The sequence below is a fragment of the Sphaerodactylus townsendi genome, linkage group LG06 (genome assembly GCF_021028975.2).
Source record: "Sphaerodactylus townsendi isolate TG3544 linkage group LG06, MPM_Stown_v2.3, whole genome shotgun sequence".
Taxonomy (NCBI): domain Eukaryota; kingdom Metazoa; phylum Chordata; class Lepidosauria; order Squamata; family Sphaerodactylidae; genus Sphaerodactylus; species Sphaerodactylus townsendi.
The window spans coordinates 3,780,264-3,797,307 of NC_059430.1; the positions used below are offsets into that span (position 1 = coordinate 3,780,264).

At 47.0% G+C, this 17,044-nt stretch overlaps 1 protein-coding gene across 5 annotated transcripts in view; it reads left to right on the forward strand.

Annotated features, from left to right (window-relative positions):
• Positions 1-17,044, forward strand: part of LOC125434938 (C-type lectin-like) — a 443,381-nt gene that overhangs the window by 200,569 nt on the left and 225,768 nt on the right. Inside the window, exon 6 of one of the 5 annotated variants that reach the window (XM_048500816.1) lies at positions 2,344-2,615. The exons of the other annotated variants lie outside the window; for them this stretch is intronic. Coding sequence (XP_048356773.1) covers positions 2,344-2,411 — 68 coding nt within the window. The 3' untranslated portion in view covers positions 2,412-2,615. Of the gene's footprint in view, positions 1-2,343; positions 2,616-17,044 lie in introns of those variants that run through there. 5 annotated transcript variants of the gene reach the window in all.

Genomic DNA, 17,044 nt, shown 5'->3' on the forward strand with positions numbered 1-17,044 from the left:
GCCAGCATGGCCAATTGGCCATCCTGGCAGGGGCTGATGGGAATTGTAGTCCATAACATCTGGAGTGCCAAAGGTTCACCACCACTGCTCTAGGTCCTGGTAGGGGGTCTGGGCTCCTGGGTCCTCTTCCCTCCTTCCCACCAGTGAGCTCTCCCTTTCCCTGGTCTGTTCACACCACCACCCACATTCCCTGCTGCTGTGGCAGCTCTTGACTCTCCCTTTCCCATCTCCTTATATCCCTTCCGCCCTCTCATTCCTCTCCCTCGTCCCGGCTGCTTCTCCAGCCCATCTTCTGCAGCTGCCTCAGCTGTGGCCTTGCTGGGCCTCAACCTCCTCTTTTCCCTCCCTTCCCCTTTGAACAAGGCCTCTGAGGCCTTCACCCTCCCTGCACGAAGCCCCTCTGCAGCCTTCCCCTCTCCCGCAGGGCCAGCCGGCACGGGACTCAGTGGGGCAAGTCCGGGCGCTGCGGCCGAGCCCGGACACCAGTTACTCCCCTAAGCAGCTCTGCTTCTAGCCTCTCCAAAAGGCAAGCTGTGTAGAATTTGCTGTGGTTGTGAGGGGAGACGCACACATTTAGTCTCTGCAACTGCAGGATGAGTTGGCCTTTGACACTGCAAATCCTCCCCCCCCCAAAAAAAACATCTTAAGAACATAAGAACATAAGAACAAGCCAGCTGGATCAGACCGGAGTCCATCTAGTCCAGCATTCTGCTACTCGCAATGGCCCACCAGGTGCCTTTGGGAGCTCACCTGCAGGAGGTGAAAGCAATGGCCTTCTGCGGCTGCTGCTGCTCCTGAGCACCTGGTCTGCTAAGGCATTTGCAATCTGAGATCAAGGAGGATCAAGATTGGTAGCCATAGATTGACTTCTCCTCCATAAATCTGTCCAAGCCCTTTTTAAAGCTATCCAGGTGAGTGGCCATCACCACCTCCTGTGGCAGCATATTCCAAACACCAATCACACGTTGCATGAAGAAGTGTTTCCTTTTATTAGTCCTAATTCTTCCCCCCAGCATTTTCAATGGATGCCCCCTGGTTCTAGTATTGTGAGAAAGAGAGAAAAATGTCTCTCTGTCCACATTTTCTACCCCATGCATAATTTTATAGACTTCAATCATATCCCCCCTCAGCCGTCTCCTCTCCAAACTAAAGAGTCCCAAACGCTGCAGCCTCTCCTCATAAGGAAGGTGCTCCAGTCCCTCAATCATCCTCGTTGCCCTTCTCGGCACTTTTTCTATCTCTTCGATATCCTTTTTGAGATGTGGCGACCAGAACTGGACACAGTACTCCAAGTGCGGTCGCACCACGGCTTTATATAAGGGCATGACAATCCTTGCAGTTTTATTCTCAACTCCTTTCCTAATGATCCCCAGCATAGAGTTTGCCTTTTTCACAGCTGCCAGGCATTTCTTTCGCCATTGATAGGCACAGGGCAAGGCCCTGTCCACAGAGCAAAGGCTCTGACCGGTTATAAAAATAACCATCCACAAACTTCTTCAGTGTTCAGAGATTTATTGTTTTCATTCAATTCTGCGCAGAAGAGGGAACTCTCCTCTGATAGCAACAGGGAGGAGGTTCAAGGGGCTGTTGCTTGTGTAACATAATTTATACCCTCTTACAAACATCCCTCCTTGTCTTCTAACCATTGGCTAGATTTGGAATACGTACACATTGCCATTTGAATCTCCACTCCTCTCCAAAGCTCACCTTGCTTTCTACAATTGGGCGTGTATTCTCTATGTCATCTCGCCCCGTTCAGAGATCTCGGTTGCTATAGTACTTCGCCCTTATCTGTGTTTTTCAGTATGCTTTATCTTTCTGGTGAGAGGCCGTACCCAAATTCCACAGCATGTGTATCAGACTTTACTGAAAAGTGCAGAAATCTCTCCCCCCCCCCTTCTTCCAAGCAAAGCCTCTCTACTAATAAAATTACAGTTCTTTGCTTAACTAACAGCATCTTACTGATCTTTTATAAATTACCTCTAATATACTTTATATGATTAAATATATGGCTTAAAACATTATAAACTATATGTTCATATCACCACCAAGTCACAGCTAACTTATGGCAACCCTGTCGGGTTTTCAAGGCAGGAGATATTCAGAGGTGGTTTTTCTATTGCCTGCCTCCCCGGCACTCCAATTGGCCATGCTGGAAGGGCTGATGGGAATTGTAGTCCATAACATCTGGAGTGCCAAAGGTTCGCCACCACAGACCCAGGACTTCTTTAGTGGTCTCCCATCCAAATACTGACCGGGACCCACCCTTCTTAGCTCCTGAGATCTGATAATATCAGGCAAAAGAAAGGTTCCACAGCCTGTTTCTTTCTTTTTTTCTCCCAGGTTATCTTAAGTGGAACGATGGGATTTGCAGAAGTGAGCGCTCATACGTCTGCGAGTTTGTGCCTTAGTGCCGGCGGTTCCTTCTGCAAGATTCCAGAAACAACTATGAGGAACTCATCCTGTTATACTAGAGAGCCTTCCCAGCTGCCACCCTTCCTTCCAAAAACCCAGATCTGCACCCTACGTTATGAATTGTCCTCTTTGTAGATCACCTATATGTTAACTTGCTTATGAATCTTGACTGTGGAACTGGATAACAACAATAAATTCTGTCTTTGGCTATTTGCATACTGAATATGGTTGTAATAATTACTGTCCAATGTAGTGCCAAGACGAACACAAAAATTCTGGCTAGTTCTAGTCTAGGGTTCTTTATTGTGGTGCCCATGGGCACCGTGGCACCTGCTGACCCTGCATTGGTTTGACCTCACCTGGAACACTGTGTCTAGTTCTGGGCACCGCAATTCTGTTGGAGGGCCTGAGTGCCTGGGAAACGCTCGAGTACGGTGGCACACCGCCGGAAAAGGGTCTCTCACACTCCCTCGACTGACCTCTCCTTCCAAAGTGTAGTTTCGGAGAAACTGCTGAGGTTGCAAGACCTCCTGGCTCCAATGTGTACGTGCAAGATACCAAATCCTCTGCTCTAACCCATGCTCTTTGCCCCGTCCATTGTCTTGTGCTTCCCCCCACCTATGCCGTGTTTGATTTTCCACCTGTAACTGTCAATAAAAAGGCTGGAAGGGAAGCACTACGGCAGAGTTGCCCGCGCTTCTCTCAGTCCACGAAACAACATGCTGCCTCCGTTGCTGTAAGACAACAAGTGGCGCCCAACGTGGGGCCCTCGGAACTCGCCACCCCAACTCATCGTCGTCTGGAACAGACCCCTGGTGCACCCCGTCCTTCTTGGACCCCTTATCAACGTGAGTATGGGATCATGCCTGAGCTCAGGAGAAGCTAGGCACGTCGAGGAATTACAATTCCTGACACGTAAGGCGAAATGTCCTGTAGCAACTAGAGATTTGCGGGAGTTGGTTGAGGAAGTAAACAGGCAATGCCCCTGTTACCTGGATTTGGGGACGCCCAATCCAGAGAACTGGCAGAGGATTGGCCTGGTACTTCACTCAGAACCCTGCACTCCGATTCATGTCCTGCACTCATGGTTTCAGTGCAGGCACGCAATCGAACAGCAAGTCCACGATTGCTCTAAAGCAGCGGCGGACATCGTTTCCTCTTCCCCTGACAAATTGCCCTTGCTGTCACCCCCCATCTGCCCTATGCCCATTATCCACCCTCCTTGCGCCCCTGTTCTTTCTCTTCCATCCGACCAGCCCCTCCCAGCTCTAGCAGAGCCTAGCGAGGGAGAGCTATCCTTACAAACATCAGAATGCCCTAAAGCTGAACTGCAAGATAAGGAAACTCTCAGTGCAGAAAATGCAGATCTCCTTGCCCTGTGCCTGGCACACTTCACTGAGAAGCAACATCAGGATAGCAGAAACATAGGAAAAAACGGACTGGATTTTAAGCAAGGTACAGGATCCAGCCACCCTCAGCAAAGCCAAGACAGTATTGAGCATTTCTCTTGGCCACAGAGTAATTTCGCAGCTCTCCAGCAAATGTTAGATCACAGCCCTTGCTCCAACACTGCCATAAGGTCCATGATTTGGGCTGAGCTGAGAGACTTAAGCATAGAAATGTCCCGATGCGACAAGCAGCCCACAGAAATTTTGGTGACTTCTCTCCTAGATAACAAAGTCCAGAAAAAGCCCCATTCTGTGCTCCTTCTCACCCATTCCCAAGATCTAGGTAAATTTGGCTAGGATTGCCTGGAGTTCACAAGCCAGAGACCAACAGTAAATTGGTGCCTGTGATCTGGCAGAGACCTGCGATAAAGACGAATGGAACCCATAGGCTAAAAAGAAAAAACCAGCAACCCTAAATTCAAACTTTCCTTCTCTAAAACATCCCACTAAAAGTAGGCAAAACAAAATTAAGGAATTTTAAAACCCCATCAAGAAACAAAATTCAGTTATAGTTCAACAAAAAAGCAATCAGGAATTTAGAGAAAAATTACAAGCCTGTCTCAAAGACAACTCGGAAATCCCAGACTTAAGCAGAAAAGTAAAGCTGAGCCACTCCCAAGTCCTCCTCCTTCTCAAGGAGATGAGAGGATGATCGATGCTTCAGTTTCCCCAAAGCAAAGACCAAAGGAAATCGTAGCCTCTGAGAATGTGCAAAGTTCTAAATTCAGGGCTCCAGATAGAAAACAATTAGCAAATGCCCCTGCAAAGCAAGTTTCATTGGCAGAACAAAATTGGATAGCTGTTCCAAGACACCAGAAAAAGGAACTTAAATTCAGTGTTTTTAGACAATGTAACTGTACATTTAGCTCCCAAAGAACAAAGACTGTCTGACAAAATTCTAGAATTTTTGGCAAGAAAAAACATCTTAATAATTTTTATTGCAGCTAAAGAATATCAAGAGAACTAGGAAATATGTTTGTACCTTTTAAAATCTGGAATCTCAGATTTCAGCTCAACCGTAGAGCTTCCAGTTTTAAATGCAGCCATTCTTAAGAAATCTCACACAAACTCTCTGTCTTAGAGAAACTGTTGTAGAGAAACTTCTGAAAAAGTCAACATTGCAACGCTCACCCCCTAATCCTATATAGATAAAAGTCTAAGAATGATTAACCCTTTTCCATCTGTAGCAAGCAAAGAAGAGCCACTCACTTGGCCAGCCACTGCCTCCTTGGAAAACAGAAAGGGGGGGTGGAGAAACTAATTCAAACCTTTTTCCTTTTATTTAGGTGCATGTATCAAACAAAAATGATCCAGCTTGGTAGCCCACCTCTTGGAAATAAGAGGGGGGATTTAACTCAGATGTTTTATTTCCTCTATTTAGGTGTTTTATAAAAAACAAATGATCCAGTTTGATGGCCCCACCCTTTCAGGAACAGAAAGGGGAGGGGGGAGAGAATCTAACTCAATTTCTTTCCTTTAATTTAGGTGTGTCAAATAAAACATGGTCTATGCTGTATGTATTATATATCTGCCACTTAACAAACAGCTCAAAAGGTGGAAAAGTTATTGTGATATTTTGCATTCAATTGTTGTTGTTTAAAATCTTCTCTCTTACACTCATCCCACATGGTCTGTCTACTTGAGACAATGATTAATTAACTAAAGTGGATTCTGTACTGAAAGTGTACTTAGCCATATGAAACTGCAGCTCATATTGTTAACTCCACAAAAGTACTGATTTGGAATGTTAGAATAAAACATTTTGTGTGTTTGGACTATGTGATGGCCACCCATGATCCAAAACGCATAGAAATGAGAATCTTTGAAAGACTTTGCTTGAAAAGAAAGATTAGTGGTGATAGGAACGGAAAATTTAACAATACAGACCACTCCAGTTAACTGGCAACCATGCCACACGTGATCTATACTGTATATGCTCCATGTTATGTCCTTGTTCCATGAAAACGTGCCCTCCCTCATGGAGAGATTTTCATTGCCTTTATAGTATAAATTTGTGCATTTACTTGCTTAGTTTTAAAGCTTTCCTTTTTCTTAACCCTTTAAAGAAAAATGCCAATGTTTTGAAAATATTTTGTCATTAGTTTTTGATTTGTTTTTGTCTTATTTTCAGTTAGTGAAATGCCTTTTATTTTTCATTTTGCTTTCCTCCCATCAAAATGCTTGAATCGTGTGGTTATGTTTAGTCTAATTCATTTAATCCCTTTTTTCTCTTGATTACATTAGCCAAATAAACAAACAAAGAAAGGGGAGATGCGGGGAGATGCCCCCCCCCCCATCATTAATCATTCAAGGAATCATTCACGGTAGCAAAAGTCCTTTTCACAGAATTTAAATCTACTCACTCTGCCCACCGGCCAGCAAGCTCAGGTTTACTATAATCAACTACCAGATTTAACTTGGCAAGGGCCAGCCCCCCTAATAACTTGGGGGAAGGGCCGTGCCTCTGTTGTTCTTCCCACAGGTCTTTTGTGGCTCCCGGCTTGGCACGTTCGTCCCGCCCATGGCCTGGCATCAAGGAGAGGCCAACCCAATTCCCGAGATGGAAAAGGTGACCCTGAAGCAAGACCAACAGCCCCAGAGGTTGCTTCACCAACAAGGGCAACCAGTCACCCCAGAAAACCTCTGCATTGCAATATTTGCGGTTATAAATGCAAATTCTACAGTCACAATTTTGTGCTTTCTCTGTTTCCTGATGCCTGTGGCGATTTGCTCTCCCTTGCCACACATGCCACAAGACCAGAACTTTTGGGAGAGACTAGCTTCAGTTGCTAACGTTTCTACTTTCTGCCTGAGTCAACATCTGGGGGCAGGAAGATTGCTGAGCTCCTGCTTGCTCCCTGTTTGCAAAGCCCCCGGACACTTTCTAAATGACTCTGGACTGGGACAATTCATGGATGCTTCCACCATCAAGCATTCCATGAGCCCCGATTGAGGCCCTATCGTGAAAGCCCTTCCCAAGGGTGCCTTTTCTTTCCTTTATACGAATGTTGTTAATCATAAGAACTTACTTGTGCCCACATTTATGCTCCTGGCCCTGGCCCACTCACGGAACCAGCCCAATGGAACTGCTCCCATATAGAGGACATTTCTTATGTTAATGCACACATATTGCTCCCCCCTGGTTGGTTTTGGACTTGTGGTCAAAGAACTTTCATTTATATCCCCGCAAACTTGACTGCGGGGACTGTGTGTTGTCTTAGTCGTTTAACTGTAATTTTGCCTCAATTGCCACACCCTGCTCACTCTGGTCACAGCCACGCCCATTGCACTGTCATCCCTCTTGATTCATCATGTCGAAGTGATATTAAGCTTTTATCCAAACCAATGTTTCCCTTGCCCTTTCCCTCGTAGGCCTCCCAGGCCTGGCAACTTACAACACAAAGCTGTTTCAATCTTTCTGACAATTCTCACCTAGTGGTACTATAATTCAAACATTGATTAGTTTGCTTGCATGTGTTTTCTTAGGTAGCTGTTTATTTCAATGTGTGTTAGGATTGTTAAGTAACTGTTGGCAGAAACGCCCTGCTTTTCCCCTACATAAGAAAAATGCATTTGTTTTGTACAAACAATTGGACCAGATCCAAAGCGCTGAGGCCACCTCCGCAAGTTAGGAGAACCCAAGGCAAACAGCGCACCCCATTAAAAATTAAAGAAAAAGAGGAGATGTTGGAGGGCCTGTGTGCCTGGGAAACGCTCGAGTACGGTGGCACACCGCCGGAAAAGGGTCTCTCACACTCCCTCGACTGACCTCTCCTTCCAAAGTGTAGTTTCGGAGAAACTGCTGAGGTTGCAAGACCTCCTGGCTCCAATGTGTACGTGCAAGATACCAAATCCTCTGCTCTAACCCATGCTCTTTGCCCCGTCCATTGTGTTGTGCTTCCCCCCCACCTATGCCGTGTTTGATTTTCCACCTGTAACTGTCAATAAAAAGGCTGGAAGGGAAGCACTACGGCAGAGTTGCCCGCGCTTCTCTCAGTCCACGAAACAACATGCTGCCTCTATTGCTGTAAGACAACACAATTCAAAAAGGATATTGACAAGCTGGAACAGGTCCAGAGGAGGGCAACCAAAATGATAAAAGGTCTGGAATCCACGCCCTACGAGGAGAGGCTTAGGGAACTGGGGATGTTTAGTTTGGTGAAGAGGAGGTTAAGGGGTGACATGATAGCCGTGTTTAGATATCTGAAGGGATGTCATGTTGGTGAGGGAGCCAGCTTGTTTTCTGCTGCTCCAGAGACTAGGACACAGAGTAATGGATTCAAGGTGAAGGGAAAGAGATTCCACCTAAACATCAGGAAAAACCTCCTGACTGTCAGGGCTGTTCGACAGTGGAATGCACTACCTCAGCGAGTGGTGGAGTCTCCTTCTTTGGAGGTTTTTAGAGGCTGGATGGCCATCTGTCCGGAGTGCTTTGATGGTGTGTTCCTGCATGGCAGGGGCTTGGACTTGATGGCCCTTCTTGGGGTCTCTTCCAACTCTATCATTCTATGACTTAATATTTGTGGAAACACTGTAAAAAAATCACAACTTTTTTGTAGGAAATAACATAGAACAACAATCAAATATGTAAAACAATGGTTAACTTGTATAACAGTTCAGACCAGTCATACAATAATCAAATATGTGAAATAATAATTGACACATATAATAGTTTAGGCCAGCAGGGGTCACACTTTTCAGAGTTCTGTCCTGCCCATCGTTAAAGATGAATGAGATTGCGTCTCTGCTCTGACTTGGAGAGTTGTCTGTTCTTTCTGTTCAGGAGTTCCCGTGTAGCCCTAGAATATCAATATGTAGTTTTGTAACAAGGTTGAAGACCTTCTGAGGTGACCGACTTGCAGCTGCCTTCAGGCCCTTCAACACCCATTGCAATCATTCACAACAACAACTACAAAAACCCAAGTATAGGCTGATAGCCAAACTAATATGAACACAATCCTCCCTTCCAGCAATCAGTATAAGACATTCTCATATCTAGAATATTGACATTTAGGTTTATAGCAAATTTGGAGTCCTTCTGCCGCCTGAGCTGTGGAGGCTTATCTGGGGAATTCATAAGAACATAAGAAGAACATAAGAACAAGCCAGCTGGATCAGACCAAAGTCCATCTAGTCCAGCTCTCTGCTACTCGCAGTGGCCCACCAGGTGCCTTTGGGAGCTCACATGCAGGAGGTGAAAGCAATGGCCTTCTGCGGCTGTTGCTCCCGATCACCTGGTCTGCTAAGGCATTTGCAATCTCAGATCAAGGAGGATCAAGATTGGTAGCCATAAATCAACTTCTCCTCCATAAATCTGTCCAAGCCCCTTTTAAAGCTATCCAGGTTAGTGGCCATCACCACCTCCTGTGGCAGCATATTCCAAACACCAATCACACGTTGCGTGAAGAAGTGTTTCCTTTTATTAGTCCTAATTCTTCCCCCCAGCATTTTCAATGAATGTCCCCTGGTTCTAGTATTGTGAGAAAGAGAGAAAAATGTCTCTCTGTCAACATTTTCTACCCCATGCATAATTTTGTAGACTTCAATCATATCCCCCCTCAGCCGCCTCCTCTCCAAACTCTCAAATTCAGATTAGCCTGTACACTCCCACACACGCCAGCTGGGTGACCTTGGGCTAGTCACAGTTCTTCTGAGCTCTCTCAGCCCCACCTACCTCACAGGGTATTTGTTGTGAGGGGGGAAGGGCAAGGAGATTGTAAGCCCCTTTGAGTCTCCTGCAGGAGAGAAAGGGGGGATATAAATCCAAACTCTTCTTCTTCTTCTTCTCTTCTGAGGTGAACTTCATGCAGCTTCCCCCCCCCCCCAAATATGGAAAATCCCACCTCTTTAGCCTCGCAAGCATAAGGACCCCGCGTTGCAGATAGATGTGGGTGAAATGTTAGGAGCGAAAACTACTAGACCACTGTCCAGATCAGCTCGTTTGATCCTACTACGTCTCCGGTCTCCTGCCTGGATATGGAAACCCTTCTCTTGTCATTCCCACACCCTGCTATGCTTATGTTTTTCCGCTCTGCTTCTCAGGCCATGCCTTATCAGCTCATTAGATACCTGCGCTTGTAGTTCTGTCAGTAGTGTGTTTTGACCCCCGGGGGGAGGGCTTCTTCATCTCTGGACCACGGGATTGGAGGGATGCCATTCCCCCTTTGGGAACTGGTAGGTAGGGAAGGAGTGGTATGACGTGGGGTATAATAAGTGGCCCCATTGCTGGTTATGCTTAGTTCCGGCAGGAGAAGTCTGAATGCTTATTCCTGATGCTGTTTCATAATCAAGAAACCAACTGAATACAAAGTCTTGTTATGAAACAGTCCAGGGAACGGCAACCACAACCACAGAAAACCTACAACAGCCAATGATTAAAACCCTTATTTACCTTGACTTTATCATACCATAAATAGGCATGCCATCCGAATCCCAAATCATGTCTCTCCAGCCCCGGCAGCCCACTCTTTCTTTGCATACTTCATTCTTTCATCCGCACTACACAGCATGAGGTGAAATATAATTGGAAATCTCCTATCACCTTTGCATCTTTTAAGATTTTGCATTTAACTCAGAGGCCCCTTCCGCACATGCAAAATAATGCGTTTTCAAACTACTTTCACTACTGTTTGCAAGTGGCAGCAGTGGCGTAGGAGGTTAAGAGCTCGTGTATATCATCTGGAGGAACCGGGTTTGATTCCCAGCTCTGCCGCCTGAGCTGTGGAGGCTTCTGGGTAATTCAGATTAGCCTGTGCACTCCCACACACGCCAGCTGGGGGACCTTGGGCTAGTCACAGCTTCTCGGAGCTCTCTCAGCCCCACCCACCTCACAGGGTGTTTGTTGTGAGGGGGGAAGGGAAAGGTGATTGTCAGCCCCTGCAGGAGAGAAAGGGGGGATATAAATCCAAACTCTTCTTCTTCTCTTCTTCAAGTGGATTTTGCTATTCCGCACAGCTTCAAAGAGCACTGAAAGCAGTTTGAAAGCGCATTATTCTGCACGTGCGGAATGAGCCAGAGTTTTTTTTCTTGCCAAAAAAGGTTTGAAAAGATTCCTCTGCTTTAAAATAAATGTGAGTAGATAACAGCAGTACCGTTTGAAACAAAAATAGTTTCCTTGGTAATACGTTTATCCATTAAAAATTCCACCCCCTATAACAGATTTTCTAAAACCAATATCAAATAATCGGCAAATTGTTGTATTGCAATGAATGATTGGGGTAAATAATATGGCAGAGTTGCAGGTGAGTTGTTTTGCAGGACTTTACTGGATAATTAATGAAGTTACACTTAATACAAGAACAGCAAACTCTTCTCTATACAAGAGCTCAGAGTGGGTGTCTGTGCAGTCTGTCTGTACCTGTCTGTCTGTCTGTCAGGAATTGCGCCTGGGGATTAAGGGGCATTCCTAACTTTATGGTTTTGTAATGATTTATATTGACATAGATGGCATCTGGGTGATGGAGGGATACTTTCACTTCAGCGCAATTGTTACAGGGTGGGGAAAGGGGAGCGCCCCAGAAGGCAGTGCAGCAGGCCTTCCAAAAATTGGGACATTTAAAAAACCCCCGCAGGACGCGGGACAAATTGGTTAAAAGTCGGACTGTCCCGCCAAAAGCGGGACGTCTGGTCACACTAGTGTAACCTCAACTTGTGGGTTCTGAGGGGCAGAACTTGGAAGGAGTTTGCAACAACTAAATTTTAAACAAAATGGTTTACTTTCTTTAACATGTGACACTTATCAAACATTAACGTTTAACATAACTCCAATTTCCTGTTTAAGTTTCATTCCTAGAACCTTCTAATTACAGTCTGATCATGCCAAGTCCATTTCTTCCTGCTGGTGATTGGCTCATGAAGACTCCAGAGGCTTGGTGAACTGGATCCAAGATGATGAAGGTCCCCAAAAGAACTCTCACCAATTACATACACAAAACCCCCTGAAACAATAAATTCTAACATTTACAATATAGCGAAAATAAACAACTCCTTTCCCACTCGTTCCCAACAACACTGCAGTTACCTTAAACAAGTTGTTAAGGGCTTAAGAGCAGCAGTGGTGTAGGAGGTTAAGAGCTCGTGTATCTGATCTGGAGGAACCGGGTTTGACTCCCCGCTGTGCCGCCTGAGCTGTGGAGGCTTATCTGGGGAATTCAGATTAGCCTGTGCACTCCCACACACGCCAGCTGGGTGACCTTGGGCGAGTCCCAGCTTCTCGGAGCTCTCTCGGCCCCACCTACCTTACAGGGTGTTTGTTGTGAGGGGGGAAAGGCAAGGAGATTGTCAGCCCCTTTGAGTCTCCTGCAGGAGAGAAAGGGGGGATATAAATCCAAACTCCTCCTCCTCCTCCTCCTCCTCCTCCTCTTTTTCTTTTTCTTTTTCTTTTTCTTTTTCTTTGCTGCTTCTTCTTCTTCTGCTTCTTCTTCTTCTGCTTCTGCTTCTGCTTCTGCTTCTGCTTCTGCTTCTTCTTCTTCTTCTTCTTCTTCTTTGGATTTATATTCCCCCTTTCTCTCCTGCAGGAGACTCAAAGGGGCTGACAATCTCCTTGCCCTTCCCCTTCACAACAAACACCCTGTGAGGTAGGTGGGGCTGAGAGAGCTCCAAAGAACTGTGACTAGCCCAAGGTCACCCAGCTGGCGTGTGTGGGAGTGCACAGGCTAATCTAGTTCCCCAGATAAGCCTCCACAGCTAAAGTGGCGGAGCGGGGAATCAAACCCGGTTCCTCCAGATCAGAGTGCACCTGCTCTTAGCCTCTTAGCACTACGCCACTGCTGCTCCATGTTAGGACTTCTAACTCAGCAGTTAGGGCTTCTAACTCAGCTCCAGGGAGAGCTGAGCCCAGCTGAGGACTGAGCTCTTTGGAGTACTTCTACTTAGTCTGTGCTACACCAAACCCTCATGTTGGGACCCTGAATGCAGTGGAGATGAATCCCACATTGAGGCAGGGCTGTCTCTCTCTGGCAGGGCTTACGTCCAGCATGTCCAAACCCTCAGGTTCAAGCTGTAGTAGGGATGCCAGGAATTCCTCAGAGAACCTGTTCGGGAGTCCAGGCTACCTTGCTGGATCCTCGCAAGCAGACTGCATCATGTAGCTTAACACCTGCTGAACAATTTGGAGCGACCTTTTGTTTAGAAGCCAACTCCATGGTTGGGAGTCATGCTGTGATCTGCAGGAAGACACCTGTACTGTGAAGCTGAAACAGAGAGAGGAGAAAGAGATCCCCACCTCTCCCCCAAGATTAGCCGAGAAAGAGGCCGTGCTCCTGTGCTTCCCACAGCAAAAGGGCCAGGAAAAGGGGTCCTTTCTCTCCATGTCTCTGCAGCTCAACTTCACAGCTTGCGGTGGGAAGAAGGGAAACCATCTGGGCTTCTAACCCCGCCCCCATCTCCATCTCAAAACATCTGGGAGGCGGCAAAGCTTCCAGGAAAAGGCATCAGAAGCGTAGCATATCAATATTTTAAATAGATAAAAGCTCTTTCAGGTGAGTCAACATCAAAAGGTTGCCTATTGTCAGCCTGTCACTTAATTGGCCAACTGATTACCACTGGCCAATGGGAAATGAGCTGAGCGGGCAAGTGTTCCCAGATCCATTATAGGGGGTTTCTCCAATCAATCAATATCTCACAGGAAAACCTTGAGACCCTTTTTCAGAGGGCCGCCATGTTGGTCTTCTGTAGAACAGCTACTTTCAAGAAGAGGAGGAGTGGTTTGATTTATACCCGGCTTTTCTCAACTGTCAGGAGTCTCAAAGAAACTTACAAACCCCTTCCCCACAAAAGTCACCCTGCGAGTTTGGTGGGGCTGAGAGAGTCCTGAGAGAACTGTGACTGACCCAAGGAGGCTTTGAGTGGAGGAATGGAGAATTGAATTTGGTTCTCCAGATAAGAGCCTTTTTGTAAAGTGGAGGAGAGGGGAATCAAACCCGGTTCTCTAGATAAGGGTCCACTGGTCAAATGGAGAAGAAAAGAAGCAAACTCAATTCTCCAGAGAACAGTCCACTGGGCAAGTAGAGGAGAGTGGAAGCAAACCCAGTTCTCCCAATAAGACTCTGCTTGCCAAGTGTAGGAGAGGGGAATCAAACCCAGGTCTCCAGATAAGACTCTGCTTGCCAAGTGTAGGAGAGGGGAAGCAAACCCGGTTCTCTAGATAAGAGTCCACTGTCAAGCCAAGAAGCAAGGAATTGAACCCAGTTTTCTAGATAACAGGCCACTGATCAAGAAGAGGAGAGGGGAAGCAAACCCAGTTCTCCAGATTAGAATCCACTGCTCTTAAATCTACACCACGATGGCTCTCCACTTGTACTTTACAGACCAACAGGACGTCCAGGGTTTAAGCTTTCAAGCGTCAGAGGTCACTTCATCAGATATAACTTGTGATCCTGGAGAACTGCTGCCTGTCACAAGGGACAATATTGCTTAAAAGGTCCAATGAAGTATACCGGACCCACAAATAACCTGCAAAGTATAAAGGGAGCTTCCTTCTTGACTTGGGATGTAGAGGCTGATAGTGAAGAGGTTAGGATGCCATCCTGAAAGGGGAGAGGGAAAGTCACAGGGTGTGGCATGTCCGAAACACCAGTGTGAGTAGCCCTAATGCTGGCATGAGAGGCAACAATGCAGGACAAGGGCCAGCCATGTTGCCGTACAGCAGCTGTGCAGCAGTGCCGCATCTCTGCAGTGGCCGCAGTGGGCCAGAGTCTCTCAGGAGCAAATTCCTGCTCCTGGCCTGGACGTGGGATCGCCCCCTTTTCCCCACTGCAAAGCTGTGCCAGCAAAATCTGTGGTTCAACCCATGGGCCACCATCATGAGAGAGAATGAAATGGCCCCTTCTTGTCAGAACAGCCCTGGTCAGAGCTCCCAAACTCCCAGAGGGGGCTGATTATGTTCTTATGTTCTTATTAAGTGACTGTCCAATGGGGAGGCCCCACTGTTGGCCCAACTGCCTCCCCATCAATCTAGGGGGGGGAGTGTTATAGGCCACGGAAACCCATTGTTGCCCACTCTCCGTTCAGCCCCACCCCTCCCTTGATCTGGCTGGTTCCAATGGCTCCCAGTGTCTTCCGCTGTGTGACTGGTGGCATCTGATGCTTTGGTGCCCGGTACTTATGACTCAATCTCCCCCTTCCCCCCCCACTTTCAACACACACACCCACCTCTGATACACAATTCTCTAGAAACACTATGTGTTTTCTCAAGATAAACTATTTTTATCAGTGTAGCCATATACAAATACTTCCTCCAAAGATAGAGCCAGATCTCAGAGTTTGCTGCATAAATTTTCCAAAGAAATTGGCCCACCCACAAATACTACAGCCTATAAAAAGCCCCAACAAATGTCGTCATTTGCACAGGTTGAGCTGACGAATTGTCAACTTCGACAGGTTAACGGGAGGATAGAGAACCAGGTGAGGACCAGCCGTTGCTCCTTCTTCTGCTTGGTGCTCAAGAGGCGGTGTTTCCTTTAGCTGGAGTTCAGCACTGGAGATTTCCCACTAGCAAGTGGACTCCTACTGCCGGTTGCTGTGAGCCTCTAGATTAGTGGCCACCATGAGGCATCCAAGATAGAGAATCCGGACACAGTGGGATGGGGGGGAGGGCACCCCCAGTACGCCCAAATTAACTTTTCATTTTAGTAATCCTAATTCCTTGGTGCTGCACTGGACCAGAACTGAAAACTGGGATTTCTTTCTCTACTACTAGTCAGGCTGGTGCTGAGAGGTTCTTTACAGGAGGGAATGGCAGGGTATAAATCCAAACTCCTCCTCCTCCTCCTCCTCCTCCTCCTCCTCCTCCTCCTCCTCCTCCTCCTCTTCTTCTTCTTCTTCTTCTTCTTCTTCTTCTTCTTCTTCTTCTTCTTCTTCTTCTTCTTCTTCTTCTTCTTCTTCTTCTACTCACTGTGAAACCAGCTGGGTGACCTTGGAGCCCAGTGCAGTCCTCTCGAACTCTCTCTCTCAGACCCCACCCGAGAGAGAGGAAGGGAAAAAAAAGGAGCTTGGAAGGCAGAGACTCCAGTAGGATATAAAATATCTTCTTCTGTTAGGTTATCATTACAGGAGCCGTGTTTGCAATGCTGTCTTCCGTGCCAAGGTAGAAGGCCCTGTTTGCCTGCCTTGGGTTGGGCACCGTGATTGGCGGCAGAGTCCCATTGGTCCAGCTGCCACCTGAGTCTCTAGGCCTCCTCCCTTTTCATCCCTGCTCTTGCTTTCTTAGCTTGGGACTGGAAGAAGAAGATGGGCCCCTCTCCTGGAGTCACCTTGGCCTTCTGGCTGTGGCTTCACTGAATTGGCTGGTCCATGCCCAGAGTTAAGTTTCTGCGAGAACCCCCCAGATTCAACCCTGTAGCAAATTCACTTAGCGTTTTTGCCTGTTTTGTTAGCAATATGGCTTTTGTCTAGTCATTCCCAGAGACCAGAACTTTGGCTCTATGGCAGAATCCTTCCTTCCTTCTCAGGGACAGTCTCATAAGCAGGTTTGTAGGAACTCTCACTCACAGGAGGGTTCCAGAAAAACACATCTGATATAGGATTCCTTTCCGATGGATGCAGGCGATAAAGGGGAGCAGCTTCAAAGACAGACCTCCAAACCAGGAATCCCTGGAACCTCTTAGCCTTTGGGCACCTTTGCAATTCTGGAATGGGGTGGTCGGCGCACATTCTCCACTCAAACAACAGTATTTGAATCTTCATAGCCGATTGGCTCTTCAGAGGCCAATCAGAAGCCCTGCTGGGCAACAGGCCCACCCACCTTCTAAAAACCACCCAGTAGGTTCCAAGACAAGAACTGGTGGGTGAGATGGTGCCCATTGGTACCATGTTGGGAAGCCCTGCCCTGCTCTAGACACAACCAATGAAATGATGTTCTGGTTCTGGAGGAGAAACCACTGAGTACTCCGAAAATGGGGATTCTTTGCCAATGTCCTGGAAGTAAAGATCCCTTCTCCTCCCTACTGCCTCACATCCCATCCCTTTCTGCAGAGTCACAGTCATTTCATACATACCCTAACCCTAACCCCCCACCCCCTATTTTTTTGCCCTTTTCCTTGAGCAGGTGTGGAAGCAATGTCTTGCCCTGGAGGATGGATGTCCTACGCAGGCCACTGCTATGGACTTTTCAAGACAAAATGGACCTGGGACGAGCTTAAGCAGAGGTGAAGAAGAGGCTTCTTGGCCCTCTCTGCCCATCC